Raw genomic sequence first — 14,815 nt, 5'->3', positions numbered from 1 at the left:
GGTGGCGCTCACAGGGATGGTGGCTTGCTGCGGACAGCAGACCACCATGTCTGTGACTGCTTTTCAATAAAGCAGATTTTTTTTTTTTGTAATGCAGCCCGTTTACCTTAAAGGAAAACGAGATGCTTTACAATAACAAAAAATTAAACTTGTTCTGCTCTGAATTTTTTTTTACAGTGGCATTCACAATGGGGAAGCTCAGTATGCATTTGCTCAGGGGACGCCTTCCCTTTTGTGAATGTGTTAGCACCCATTAGAAATGGGTGCAAACTGCGATTGTTTTGCGAACGCGTTCGCTGTCACAAAACAATCCTACAATGCACTGCGAGTCACAATTAGGAAGGGAACACCCCTTCCTAATTGCGAGTCACAAACTTGTTTTGCGATACGGTAACCAGGTAACGGAAACGCAAAACTGGGTTTGTGCATCGCGATGTGCTTTTTGCACGTGGCAAACAGCAAAATTTGCTGTTTGCTATGTGCAAAAAGCTACCTATATGTGGCCCTTAAAGTGTTGCATAGGCTCTCATTATCCCAGTGAGACTACTGGATTTGGGTGGCAGAATCACTTGCACTGTGAGGGACTGAGTCTGAACCCACTACAGGTGACACCTGTCAGCCTAAACCAGGTTTTGCTCCGGGTGACTAGTAGGGCCTCATCTCCACCCAAGAGCAGAGATGATTGGGCAACCGAGCCCATGACACAATTGACTCCTCAGGGAAATCATGGTCACTCAGATCGCATCCATTTCTCTCAGTTACATTAGTCTCACATATACAGGGACAATCAGAGGGAGAACATATGTCAATAAGGTTTTATTGAAGCAACTGCATCTTAGATAATAAAGCAAGTACTGCAATAACTAGGACGATAAAGCATGTCAGGATTAAAATTGTGACAAGGAGACTGAAACATAAACATAACGCTACCATATTGTCACTCGAGTCATCAAAATAGCTCCTACCTAGGCTATGTTAGAGCACAGCATGTTAAGCTCTAGTTCTGCCCTTCAGGTTCCCCTGGGAAGATAGCATCCCTCATACCTGAGCAAGAGGCCTGTAGTCTACATAAGCAGCTGTAGCGAAGCACTCAGCATACAGTCGTGGTCATCTGGCTGGAATCTCCCTCTAACGTACATGGGTCAAAGTAGTGTTTTTATAATAAAACAGCTGATGTTCCAAGAAAGGATCCCTACGTAAGAGTGTATATGTTTCCTTGAACACTAGAGACAAAGCGTTACCACGTTTGCCTGCAACCTATCTTACTGCAGCTTTGAGAAAAGCACAGAGTGAAAGAAATTTATTGTTTAAGAACGCAGTGCTGCCCTAGGCAAAGAACAGCTAGATAGAGAAAATAAAACAAGACCGCAAATGGGGCTATTGTAAAAATAATAAAACAAAGCTGAATAAAATATGTCTAGGTTAAAGTGCACCACGGCAGGCCTAGTTTGCTAGAATAACATTTATTAAGTTATAACTAAAATGGCTACACAACAAAAGAATACAGATCTAGACTTCTACATCTCAGAGCTTCCTTTTCAACAGCAACTTCTTGCCTCCTTCAAAAAATCTCATGCCCTTATATTATGTTCATATGCAAGGTGGTCCTTTACAAAGGGTTGCAGTGTATATAATATTTTTAAGGCCTATAAAGCAGAGCTGCCATAGCATCCATAATGTTTTGTTATAGGGCTACACATAATAACACCTTTTATTACAATTGTGGCTTTCAAATTTCTAGCTCCAAATAGCTGCCCCCTCTGCTACTTTATCCAATCTAGTACCCACTCTTATCATGGCTACATCCCCTTATCTTCCTCCGTCTTGGCTTCCTTTTTCAATATTTCTCTTATCTCCAGGATCCTTCCTTCCTTCTTTAAACATGCTACAATTCTACCACTGATATATGAACCACTCTCAGAACTTAATTGCCATCAAAGTTTCATCCATTCCTATTTGTTTTTTCCCTCTCTAAACTTCCCAAAAATACAGTCTTTTATAAGCTCTCTTTTCATTAACTTAAGTTCTCCTTTTTGTTCCCTTTTAGATTTGATCTGGTACACTCCACTGAAATTATACAGTTTTGTTCTGCTAATTCACTAAGCCCTTGCCCTTTTTTGCAGTTTCTGATCTTTTGAATCTCTCTATTGTACTTTCCGCCTTTGGTTTTGTGCACCTGACTCTTTATTCTTTCTCATTCCACCTTTGTGGCCACCCCTCCACTGCCTCTGTTAGAATCCCCTTAAGAGGGCCATGGGGCAAGCAGGAGCTACTAGGGCAACTGAGACCTTTTACTTCTGATGTGGGTTGACCTACTTCGGGATTGGGCAACTGGGTCAAGTACCCCTCAGCACTTGATATGTATTAGTAGCAGGTGTTCAGCAGTCCAAGATTTCTCAGGAAGGAGGTAGATAAAGGGGGGTGAACACAGGCTCATAACTCAAAGTATGTTTGGTAGCAGCAATAAATGATTTTCCAATCAAATATGTTCTTTTATGATAAAAGGAGCATGTATATATGAACATAAAGTGAAATACAACTAATATAAAATACACACTGGCCCCTGAGGTGTTCAATTGATGTAGTGGTTATTCCCCATTAACTACTGCTGACATTCAGGTTATGCCTCATTAGCGGTACAAGTCTCTGAAGTCCCACTCAAACTTTAATAAAAGTCAACAGTGTTCTAGCACCTGAGGCATCAGTCGTACCCACTCCAGCAAAGACAGCGTGCCCAGAGTCTCTGAAGGGTTGTTGGTGAGTAGCAGCAGTTGGACATTAACAGCACTTTCTCTGGTGAGACTAAGTTCCTCTGATCCATACCACGGATTGGGGGTAGGTTGCTCTGGCTCACAATGGCAACTTGGACGAGGCGGCTCCACTTGACATATGGGGTCACCGACTTTACTCCACACATGTGCGACAACCCAGGTGGCCCAATTGGCACAGAGTAATCTACACAGTGGCCCTACCTGGAATACAGGATTGCTGACCTTTCTCTACAAAAGAGTTACAGCCTGATTTGAATAGGAACTGGTGCTCCAGGCTCCAAGGAAAGGTGGTCTTGCATGTCATTGTGTGATGTCCCCTCACCCAGCTGGAAGAATGGCAGGCCTTAGCTTCCAGCCCTGGTCACAGGCAGAAGTCTTGCATAGCTTCTCTTCTCACAGGCCAACTGGCTGCTTGATAGCTGACAATGTTTGAGGCCTCCAGGTCCCCTTCTTATAGTCTGTTACCTGACACAAATGTGATTTAGGGTCTGATTCTTTTAAGTTTGTGTTGGCTTCAGCTTCCTTTTGAAGTATCCACTTCTTTTTCTTCCAGAAAGCTCACTTTGTTGCAGCAGAGCAACTCCAAATCTGCTAGCTCCACAACATAGGCCACGTGATTCACTAGGGGTTCACACCTGGATGTCACCCTTGGTGATATATGCATCAAAATAGTATTCTAGGGCACCGAGCCATACACTTTAGGAATGTCTCATCAGTTCCATCTCCTTCCTGAGATGTGCCTCAGACACTTTTCTCTGACCTCTGTAAGAATCAAAAATAACTCTTTGAAATGTACTGAAGAGCATGTCTCTTCTATCTTGAGGGTGTGTTTGACCCACTCAGCTCACAAGAATGCAGCAATCCACAATTCTGTCTGGGGGGGAATCCTCAACCTCCTCATGTTCTTCCAGTCAGTCCTGAGCCTCCCAAAATGGAACCCAGAGTCGTCAATGCACTATGCCATTCACAGACACACATACACTGAGCAAATGCATACAACACACATGCACAGCACTACATACTAACTTGATGTAGGCCAAGAGTGAGTTAAGCACACAACAATGCAACTACATAAGTAAACCTGTAGGCCTCAGCACCAGTGACACAGGTAAAAAGGCCTGATCTCTTCTACTAATCACTCTACAGTATTTTGCCACCATTGTGCATGTGCTACTTAACTCCTGGCAAAGGCTGTAGCATTTCACTACTATGAGGGCAGTGCTTTGGGCTCCCCTCCTGGTCCAAAAAGACCGCAATCCGTGAGACAGGCCTATGCCACAGGGCATATGCATAATCTGTATTGGCCCATAATAGCAAAAATCATCACAAGGGATCCAGATATCTTTGCTGCTGGGGCAGTCAGTGCAGGTGTACATATCCATCACCATGTGAGGGACATTTCCATCCCAACAGCTGAGGGGGACAAACACACCCTCAAGGAAGAAGAGCCAGGCTCTTCAGTAAATTTCAAATGATTCCTTTCTATTCAGACAGAAGTCAGAGAAAAGGGGCTTGGGCACATTTTAGGAAGGAGATGGAAACTCCTTGTTTCTTCCTATACTATATGGGTCTCCAGAGGGCTCTTTCACTTTGCTATTCATACAACTCCTCTTTCCACCTACTGATTCTTTTGGTCTATTATCTTCCTTCATGGATTCAATTATCTCTTAATGTCTTTTCTTGTGCAACTATGAGTTGTGTCTCATTTATTGCACTTCAATCTCTCCAAAACTAAATTAAGGCTCCTTGCTGCCCCCTTCCTGCTTCATGGTCTTCTCCTGCACCTATTCCTTTGAACACTGCTTCCAGTTTGCTTATCTGCTGTACACAGTCACAGCCTTATCCATGACAGATCGTTGCCCTTTTCTGCAAACATTTTACTACTGCACCTTATAGCCACTACCAACAGATGTATAACTATCAATACAACAATTACTGCAATGGCACTGGGCCCTAGAGCTGTCAAGGGGCCAACTGCAATCCAATTATTGCTGTCTTTTACCACCTAGATGGACTATATGAGAGACCATTTTACTAACCTATTATAGGGCTCATGGTACCTATACTAGGTCACTTGTATCCAACTCTGTAATTGTAGGAAAATCCAGACCTCTTACGTTCCATGCCACTAAATCCTTATTTCTACCCTGGTTCTTTCATGGCTTGACTACTGATTTCCCTATTACTCAGACTCTTTTTACTCTTTCCCCACTTTAGTCTATATTGAATACTTCCAGCTGACTTCTTTTTCTGCCTCATCCTTCGTTTTCTTACATTGTCTCACTTGCCTGTATTCACTGGCTGCAGTTCCAGATTGCATTCTATTGTGCCTCTTCACCGTTTTCTTTAAATGCCATCAATGTTGTGCTCCTCCATATACTGCATCTTTTGATTATTTTTGCTTCGACCACTTACCTTGCTTCGTCTTATGTGTTCCTGGTTGTAACGTCCCATCACATGTGCACAACCAAAGTTCTGTGCATTCTTTCTCCTCCCCTCAAGAACTGTAAAACCTTACTTCCTTCTGCTGGACCTCCCTCTAATTTATAGATCTTCAGTCTTCATTTTCATAACCATCTACTTGTCTCTCTTAGCACCAGTGATTGCATTTTTATTTTTCTCATACAAATTAATTTTCTTAAATAATTTTTATTCTAAGTTCTGTACAGTACTTTGAGGAAAGCGTTCTAAAAATCCAATAACAAATATATTAAACACAACTACTGTCAATATGCTCTAAAACGGCTGTCCAATGAATGCTGTCACAATAAATGTTAACTCCAGCTGATATAATCTGACAAAGCAACATTATAGAATGTCTACTGTTGGTGATAAAAATGCAAGACAGAAAGAATAGAATAGTTTTTTTCTCTTTACACCTGATGCACCCTCTATAGAGCATATCTGAAGCTAAAGGCCTGGGAATACAATCCTGTTGGCTCTAGACTGGTATTAAATGAAAGTCTTTATTTTATTGCAGGCCTGGAAGTGAGAATCATCCTACTGCTATTTTTCTTCTAATAGAGACTTCACCCTTGAAAGTATGTACATTATGTTAATTCAAAATCGAGTTGCACACATCTTACCTGCCACGGGAAGCAGTTATGGAGATGCCGGATCCACATTTGAGCATATCATGGTTCTGTGTTTTCATGTGATGGATGTGCTTGCCTTTGGTTCATGTTCTATAACCGTTATTTAAACATGAAAAGAAGAAGACTTGCTGGTGGCAGCCGGAGATTTACTGACAGACTGATTTGTCTCAAATGTAAGTTCCATATTTTATGATTGCCCCTCCCTTGGATTATGGCAAATGTGCTTATGTTAAACCTGCCTGCCAGTTAACAAAACATAAGACCTGCAAGCATATTACTCTCAAACATGTCTTTAATAACTGTCAAATAAAAATCCACATTTGCATATCATTTCTGTAATAAAGATGGACATTGTCCTCTAGTTCTCAATCGATATTGTCATGCATTCACAGCCAGATTTACAAAGAGTCAAATTAGAAAATTTTACATTTGCTCTCATAGGACAGATCAAGTATTCAGAGAACATTCTGTCTGTTCAAGGATTCGCATAGAATGTCAAAAGTACTCCAGGAACAGTACTCAATCTTCAGACTTCTAGGAGCACTCTTGTGGTTAGAATTTACTCATGTGGAAACTCCACTAGGGAGAAACGTTCATAAGAAAAATTGTTTCTTTGTACTCAACAAGCAGAAAACTTTTCCCATGGAGGATATCCTTCAACGCAACCAGTAATTATGTCGGTACTACCTCCATGTTCCTACTTTGGAAACAGTCTTGCTCCTGTACCGGAGAGGATGTGCATGGGGGAAAAACTATCAGCATGTGGGTGTATGGTTATAACTGTGAGAAAGTGACCAAACTCTCAAGTTCGAAACATTCACTTACCCATTAATGTACGCCCAGAATGGAACATCCACGAAACCAGGCCTTGGCCTAATTTTGCAAATGTGGGAATTTGACCTTTGGGCTTAGGAATTTTCACCAACTCTAATGGCTCATTATGCCTTGAGAATGGGGACACAATGTCTCTATGGAAATCAGATCTTCAATGTCTAGAATTCTCCAAGTGGTTCAGGTTAACTTACCATGTACACAGATTTGGTGATGGGCTTGAACATGAGGGAATACTCAGATGTTTCCCCAGCCTTCACATACATGACGGGGGGACCATAGAACCCATCTCCTTCTAAAACAGCATTGAGCTTCCAGTCCACCTGAGTCATATTGCACTGGAAGACAGAAGCAAACATGCAACAGAAATGATACTGACAATTAAAACCTGTGCATTAAAATACAATGCAAGTTGATAATTATTCAACAGTCTGGACAGGTAGTGAAATATCTGTTCACAAAAGTGCTCAATATGTTCTTTAAGATTTTTCCAACATATACAAAGCAGAAAGTGGGGAATTAATTGCTACTTTTCTGTTGATGCAGACTCGTTCTAAGTGGATGTACATTTAAGTAAGCCCTTGCTAACTTTGCTCTAAACATCGACTTTGCAATGTAATTATTTGTGATTTTTTTATTATTAAATATAAAAGATGAAAGTTATGCAATAAACAATGCATAGCATCACAATTATTAGATTGGCACCAATATATGAATGAATAGCAAAATAGTTAATTTATCTTACACTCACATCATTTTTATCTGATTAAAGGTTACTTTAATGCAATTTTCTAATAGGAAAACGTCACCTAAAAAGTTATTCAGTCCACATTTGTAACCTATTTACAGAAAATGATACAGCTATGTATACACAGTCCAAATAACTAATATTAGATGTTTATACAATGCAGAAAAAAAAAAAATTCTCCTAAACAAAAAAAGGTTTTCCCTGAATTTCTATCAAGGATGTTTTGCACCAAGTGGTTAACCCACACTACTACATTTTGGCCAGTAGGAGCATTCCTGGATAACTACAATAATCATGAATGATAAGGGCTAATACTGCACGTATACAGGGAGTGCAGAATTATTAGGCAAGTTGTATTTTTGAGGATTAATTTTATTATTGAACAACAACCATGTTCTCAATGAACCCAAAAAACTCATTAATATCAAAACTGAATATTTTTGGAAGTAGGTTTTAGTTTGTTTTTAGTTTTAGCTATGTTAGGGGGATATCTGTGTGTGCAGGTGACTATCACTGTGCATAATTATTAGGCAACTTAACAAAAAAAATATATACCCATTTCAATTATTTATCATTACCAGTGAAACCAATATAACATCTCAACATTCACAAATATACATTTCTGACATTCAAAAACAAAACAAAAACAAATCAGTGACCAATATAGCCACCTTTCTTTGCAAGGACACTCAAAAGCCTGCCATCCATGGATTCTGTCAGTGTTTTGATCTGTTCACCATCAACATTGCGTGCAGCAGCAACCACAGCCTCCCAGACACTGTTCAGAGAGGTGTACTGTTTTCCCTCCTTGTAAATCTCACATTTGATGATGGACCACAGGTTCTCAATGGGGTTCAGATCAGGTGAACAAGGAGGCCATGTCATTAGATTTCCTTCTTTTATACCCTTTCTTGCCAGCCACGCTGTGGAGTACTTGGACGCGTGTGATGGAGCATTGTCCTGCATGAAAATCATGTTTTTCTTGAAGGATGCAGACTTCTTCCTGTACCACTGCTTGAAGAAGGTGTCTTCCAGGAACTGGCAGTAGGACTGGGAGTTGAGCTTGACTCCATCCTCAACCCGAAAAGGCCCCACAAGCTCATCTTTGATGATACCAGCCTAAACCAGTACTCCACCTCCACCTTGCTGGCGTCTGAGTAAGACTGGAGCTCTCTGCCCTTTACCAATTCAGCCACGGGCCCATCCATCTGGCCCATCAAGACTCACTCTCATTTCATCAGTCCATAAAACCTTAGAAAAATCAGTCTTGAGATATTTCTTGGCCCAGTCTTGACGTTTCAGCTTGTGTGTCTTGTTCAGTGGTGGTCGTCTTTCAGCCTTTCTTACCTTGGCCATGTCTCTGAGTATTGCACACCTTGTGCTTTTGGGCACTCCAGTGATGTTGCAGCTCTGAAATATGGCCAAACTGGTGGCAAGTGGCATCGTGGCGGCTGCACGCTTGACTTTTCTCAGTTCATGGGCAGTTATTTTGCGCCTTGGTTTTTCCACACGCTTCTTGCGACCCTGTTGACTATTTTGAATGAAACGCTTGATTGTTCGATGATCACGCTTCAGAAGCTTTGCAATTTTAAGAGTGCTGCATCCCTCTGCAAGATATCTCACTATTTTTGACTTTTCTGAGCCTGTCAAGTCCTTCTTTTGACCCATTTTGCCAAAGGAAAGGAAGTTGCCTAATAATTATGCACACCTGATATAGGGTGTTGATGTCATTAGACCACACCCCTTCTCATTACAGAGATGCACATCACCTAATATGCTTAATTGGTAGTAGGCTTTCGAGCCTATACAGCTTGGAGTAAGACAACATGCATAAAGAGGATGATGTGGTCAAAATACTCATTTGCCTAATAATTCTGCACTCCCTGTATGTCCATTCTACAAATGTCAGATATCTACTCTAAGCATGGAAAGAGAACCTCAGGAGTATATCAGTGTTTCAAATTAGGGCATTCTGTGTTTGCTAACTGAAGTGAGATCAGGAAAGTGGATGCCACTAATGCAATCAACTAGATGCCAAAAGAAACAGCAATTTTGTGTGTCAAAAGTTACTCGGGTTTGTTTCAAATAGCAGGGAGGTGAACAATTGTGTATGGACAGGATCCGGTGATAGTGGCACAACAGTTGCTGAAACAGATAGACTGACTGAGAGATTCAGAGGAGGCAGAAAGAGAACAGAACTGTAGTGATACAAGAAGAAATTAATTGCAGAAATGCTTATGCAGTTGCCTCTGCATCTTTCCCACTTACTATTGGGATGTCTTGTATGACTGGTTGATGGGCAGGTGTTAGGAACTCGAGCTCAACTTCAGCACTGCCTGCATTCACCAAACACTCAATTGTATAGACACGGACATCGTGGAAGGAACGAAGAACAATGCGACAAGGGTAACGACCTGGTTCTTTTGGTACAAATCGGAAAGAAAGCTGGACCGCAAGGTCTTTATCTGCAAAGCAACAATTTAACAAATAAATTGACCATTTCCCTTGAACACTGAGCAAATTACAATTGTTTAACACGTAACCAAAATATAGAAATAACTAAGGCAAAACATTCTAGTAAGACAGAGAGAACAGTAATACGCGTTTTAAAATGTAATGACAGTCGATCATTGCAATACATTTGCAGCACTTTAAATTGTCACTTACCCTACATGTCATCTCCATATTAAACATACCAGAACCTTAGCATAATGGGTGAAACTGAATATGATGATTATGCCTAATTTTCAAACGCTATATCTCATAATCGCCACAAACTCTTTTCCACCAGGTTTATTTTATTACAGCTTCTGGTTGTAATTATCGCAACAAATAAACCGCACCAATCGCACCTTGGGGTGTGTGGGCAGCTCCGCTAGGTGGAGCTAATGGAGTTTTTGCAACTCCATGTTCCTCTTGGAGCGCGGAGTTAGTCCAAAACATTGCTATCCAGTGGAGCGGAGCTCAACTGATGCGCACTGCAGCCCAGTTATGGGCTGCACAGCGCAGTCTGTCTGAGCTTGCGCTGTGCAGCCCATAACTGGGCTGCAGCGTGCACCGGAGCCCAGGAGCAGAGACCAGAAGGAGGTGAGACGACAATGAGTAGAGTAGGACCCACCTGGATGACCCGGGTAAGTCCTCATCTCTTTCTTTGTTTTTTTTGTCATTGTTCGTGCACACTGATGAACAAACAAGGACTGAAATGGCAGCTTTTGCTGCCTACGGCCCTGACCTAAATTCAGGCCAGGGCTTAGGCAGTGAAAACTTCTGTTTCAGGCCTCTTGTGCACCAGCCCCTCTTGTGTGCATTGCACACAGCCCAGGCTGGTGCAGAACAGGCCTGGCAGCTTTTTCTGCCTATGGCCCTAGCCTGAATTCAGGCCAGGGCCACAGGCAGCGAAATAAAGCTGCAGTTTCAGGCACTGGTGCACCAGCCTGCCCCGTGCATTGAACACAGGACAGGCTGGAGCACAAGAGGCTTGAAACAGCAGCTTTCACTGCCTACGGCCCTCCTGATTTCAGGAAGTGGTAGCTTGGTGCTTCTGAGATCTGGCCCATTCAGGACTCCACGGGTCATGGAACTCTGCCTCCGTGGATTTCCCCAGAGTTTTTATTCAACTGTGCGGAATTTCGTGGAGTCGGACTCCGTGAACTCTGCCCAGGCCTACTTTGCACCTATAATTTCAGGCCAAACAAAAAATATATTTTTCTCAAATACCTTTGTCGCTCCTTCATTCCACCAACCCTTCTTCCCCCTCAAAAAAGAGAGAGAACTGAGATAGAAGTTTAGAACTGAAATTGTAATATGACACCGTAAGATCAATATTCTCATTGTTTCCCCTAAATTAACTGAGGACCCACAAGTTGAATAGTTTTTTTCTGAACTCAAATAACTATGGCAACTGGCCACAAGAAAGTCTATGGAGATTAAGTGGCTTCCATTAGAGTGTTTGACTCTCCTTCTGCAACCATATATAAGCAAATAAGAAAGAAATCTTTAGAAAAAAAGATGTGTGAGGTGTAGGAAGTTGGCTCTGTATATACTATCTCAAAGTGAGATAGAGTGTGCACAGAGCCAAGGGTTCCCCTTAGAATTTGATAGTGGCAAAATTAGATAATACTAATGCTCAATTTTGCAGTAGTGTGGTCGAGCAGTAGGCTTATCAGAGGGTAGTGTTAAGCATTCGTTGTACACACACACAGGCAATAAATGAGAGAACACACTCAAAGACTTAACTCCAGGGCAGAATATAGAAAAATATTCTTTTTGTAATTTATTTTAGAACCGCCAGATTCAGAATTCAAGTAAGTACATGAATTGTAAGGTACTTGGCATAGGTAAATATGAAAATTTGAATTAAAACAATAATGTACACAGTTTTGGCAAAAATGGCAATAAGCTATTTTAAAAGTGGACACAGTGCAAAAATCAACTGTTCCTGGGGGACGTAAGAAGAGGTTAGTTTTTTCAGGTAAGTATAGCACTTACATGTTCAGTCTCCTGGGCATAGGCAGCCCACTTTTGGGGGTTCAAGTGAACCCCAAACACCCAGGACCAGCAACACAGGGCCTGTCAGGTGCAGAGGTCAAAGTAAGCCCCAAATAGCTTAGGCGCCTATGGAGAATAAGGGTGCTCTGGTTCCAGTCTGCTAGCAGGTACGTACCTGCGTCCTCGGGGAGCAGACCTAGGGGGCTTTGTAGAGCACTGGGGGGTCACAAACAGGCCCACAAAATACACCCGCAGCGGCACGGGGCGGCCTGGTGCAGTGTATGAAGTAGGTGTTGGGTTGTAGGTAGAAATCAATGGAGAGACCCGGGGGTCACTCTGGAGGTGCAGGCAGGGCACAGGGGGGCTTCTCGGGCCAGTCACTGACTGGGCAAGGATGAGGGCCGTCTGCTGGTTACTCCTGCACTGCTATTTGGTTTCTCTCAGGTCTGAGGGCTGTGGGTGCAGTGCTTCTCCCAGGCGTCGGGTTCTTTGTTACCAGGCAGTCGCGGTCAGGGGGAGCCTCTGGATTCTCTCTGCAGGCATAGCTGTGGGGGTGCAGGGAGGTCGTCTCAGGGTGTCCAAGTCATGGGAGTCGCCTGGGGGTCCTCTCTGCAGTGTGGTTCTTCTGGACACGAGCCGGGGGCGTCGGGTGCAGAGTGTTGGGAATTCACGCTTCCAAAGTGAGGCTGGAGTCCCTTTAAAGATGGTTGTTTCTTTGTTTCTTGGACAGAGCCGCTGTCCACTGGAGTTTCTTGGTCCTTTGGTAGCATGGCAGTCCTCTGAGTCCTCAGAGGACGCTGGTCCCGCTGGATGCACCGCTGGGCAGGTTCTTTGAGTCAGGAGACAGGCCGGTAGGGGTGGGGCCAAGTCAGTTGTCGTCTCCGTCATCTCTGTGGGGCTTTCAGGTCAGCAGTCCTCATTCTTGTTGTAGGTTGTCAGGAATCTGTTTTCCTGGGTTCAGGGTCGCCCCTAAATACTCAATTTAGGGGTGTGTTTAAGTCTGGGGGGCAGTAGCCAATGGCTACTGTCCTTGAGGGTGGCTACACCCTCTTTGTGCCTCATCCCTGTGGGGAGGGGGGCACATCCCTAATCCTATTGGGGGGAATCCTCCAAAACAAGATGGAGGACTTCCTAAGGCAGGGGTCACCTCAGCTCAGGACACCTTAGGGGCTGTCCTGACTGGAGGGTGACTTCTCCTTGTTTTTCTCATTATCTCCTTTAGACTTGCCGACAAAAGTGGGGGCTGTGTCCGGAGGGGTGGGCATCTCCACTAGCTGGAGTGCCCTGGGGCGCTGTAACACCAGGCTGAGCCTTTGAGGCTCACCGCCAGGTGTTACAGTTCCTGCAGGGGGAGGTGTGAAGCACCTCCACCTAGTACAGGCTTTGTTCCTGGCCACCGAGTGACAAAGGTACTCACCCCATGTGGCCAGAAACCCATCTGGATGTGGCAGGCTGGCAGAAACTGGTCTGCCTAACACTAGTAGGTGGACTGGTATATAGGGGGCACATCTAAGATGGCCTCTGGGTGCATTTCTCAATAAATCCCACACTGGCATCAGTGTGGATTTATTGTGCTGAGACGTTTGATACCAAACTTCCCAGTATTCAGTGTAGCCATTATGGAACTGTGGAGTTCGTGTTTGACAAACTCCGAGACCATTCACTCTTTATGGCTACCCTGCACTTACAATGTCTAAGAATTGGCTTAGACACTGTAGAAGCATGGTGCTCATGCAGCTATGCCCTCACCTGTGGTATAGTGCACCCTGCCTTAGGGCTGTAAGGCCTGCTAGATGGATGACTTACCTATGTCGCAGGCAGTGTGTTGTGGGCATGGCACTCTGAGGGGAGTGCCATGTCGACTTAGTCTTTTTCTCCCCACCAGCACACACAAGCTGTGAGGCAGTGTGCATGTGCTGTTGAGGGGTCCCCAGGGTGGCATAATACATGCTGCAGCCCTTAGAGACCTTCCCTGGCCGCAGGGCCCTTGATACCAGGGGTACCATTTACAAGGGACTGATCTGTGTGCCAGGGCTGTGTCAATTGGGGAGACAAAGGTACAGTTTAGGGAAAGAACACTGGTGCTGGGGCCTGGTTAGCAGGGTCCCAGCACACTTTCAATCATAACTAGCATCAACAAAAGGAAAAAGGTTAGGGGGTAACCATGCCATCAGAGGCATTTTCCTACATGAGGTGTTACATGTAAAACCGCATTACGGTTAAGAAATATTCTATAATGCACACTAAGTATAAAAATACAGTACCTGTCTAAACAAAAAGCTTAAAATTGTAAGGATAGACCCAAAGGATCAAAGAAAAAAAATCTGATAAGAAATATGGGAGGTAATCAGATATTGATCAAATCAATCTTAACTGCCAAAATTATTTAAGTGCTTGTGTAATACTAAATGTTGACTCACTTTACTTCAAAGCTATGAGAGGTTCAGAATGCAAGTCCAAATTTTGAGGCAGGAGGAGCCCAACCGAAAGCAGGGTACGAACACTATCTGATGTACCTCACTCGCTGCCAACAATCTAGTAACCTTCAGTGGACTAAAAAGTCACCAAGTCTTCAGGTAAACATCACCTGGAAACTGAGGCCCTAGCCTCCCCGTGACCTGTCTTCATGTTTCTGTCATTTGAAGGGATGTTGTTGGATTACATTTGGGTGAGTGGGTCACACACTGAAAACTGAGGCATAATTTGGTTGCCTAACTTTCTACCCTTTGTAGTGAAAAAGAAAATAGCGGAGACACAAAGACAAAATGATCTTCCCAGATTTTAACAAATTGGAAACATGAAGGTACCCAGAAACGTACTTGTCTCCAGACTCTAAAGAGCGTGAAACCTTATTGGTGTAAAAGACTTTCAGATTAATGATG

At 43.3% G+C, this 14,815-nt stretch overlaps 1 protein-coding gene across 1 annotated transcript in view; it reads right to left on the bottom strand.

Moving 5' to 3' along the window:
- The window catches only part of CFAP47 (cilia and flagella associated protein 47), a 2,216,809-nt gene that overhangs the window by 1,105,163 nt on the left and 1,096,831 nt on the right, over positions 1-14,815 (bottom strand). Inside the window, exons 46-47 of the mRNA XM_069204610.1 lie at positions 9,714-9,910; positions 6,892-7,035 (exon numbers count right to left, since the gene is read on the bottom strand). Of these exons, the coding sequence (XP_069060711.1) occupies positions 6,892-7,035; positions 9,714-9,910 (341 nt within the window). The remainder of the gene's footprint in view (positions 1-6,891; positions 7,036-9,713; positions 9,911-14,815) is intronic.

The sequence above is a fragment of the Pleurodeles waltl genome, chromosome 8, assembly GCF_031143425.1.
Source record: "Pleurodeles waltl isolate 20211129_DDA chromosome 8, aPleWal1.hap1.20221129, whole genome shotgun sequence".
Taxonomy (NCBI): domain Eukaryota; kingdom Metazoa; phylum Chordata; class Amphibia; order Caudata; family Salamandridae; genus Pleurodeles; species Pleurodeles waltl.
This window is presented reverse-complemented; position numbering and strand designations above follow the sequence as displayed.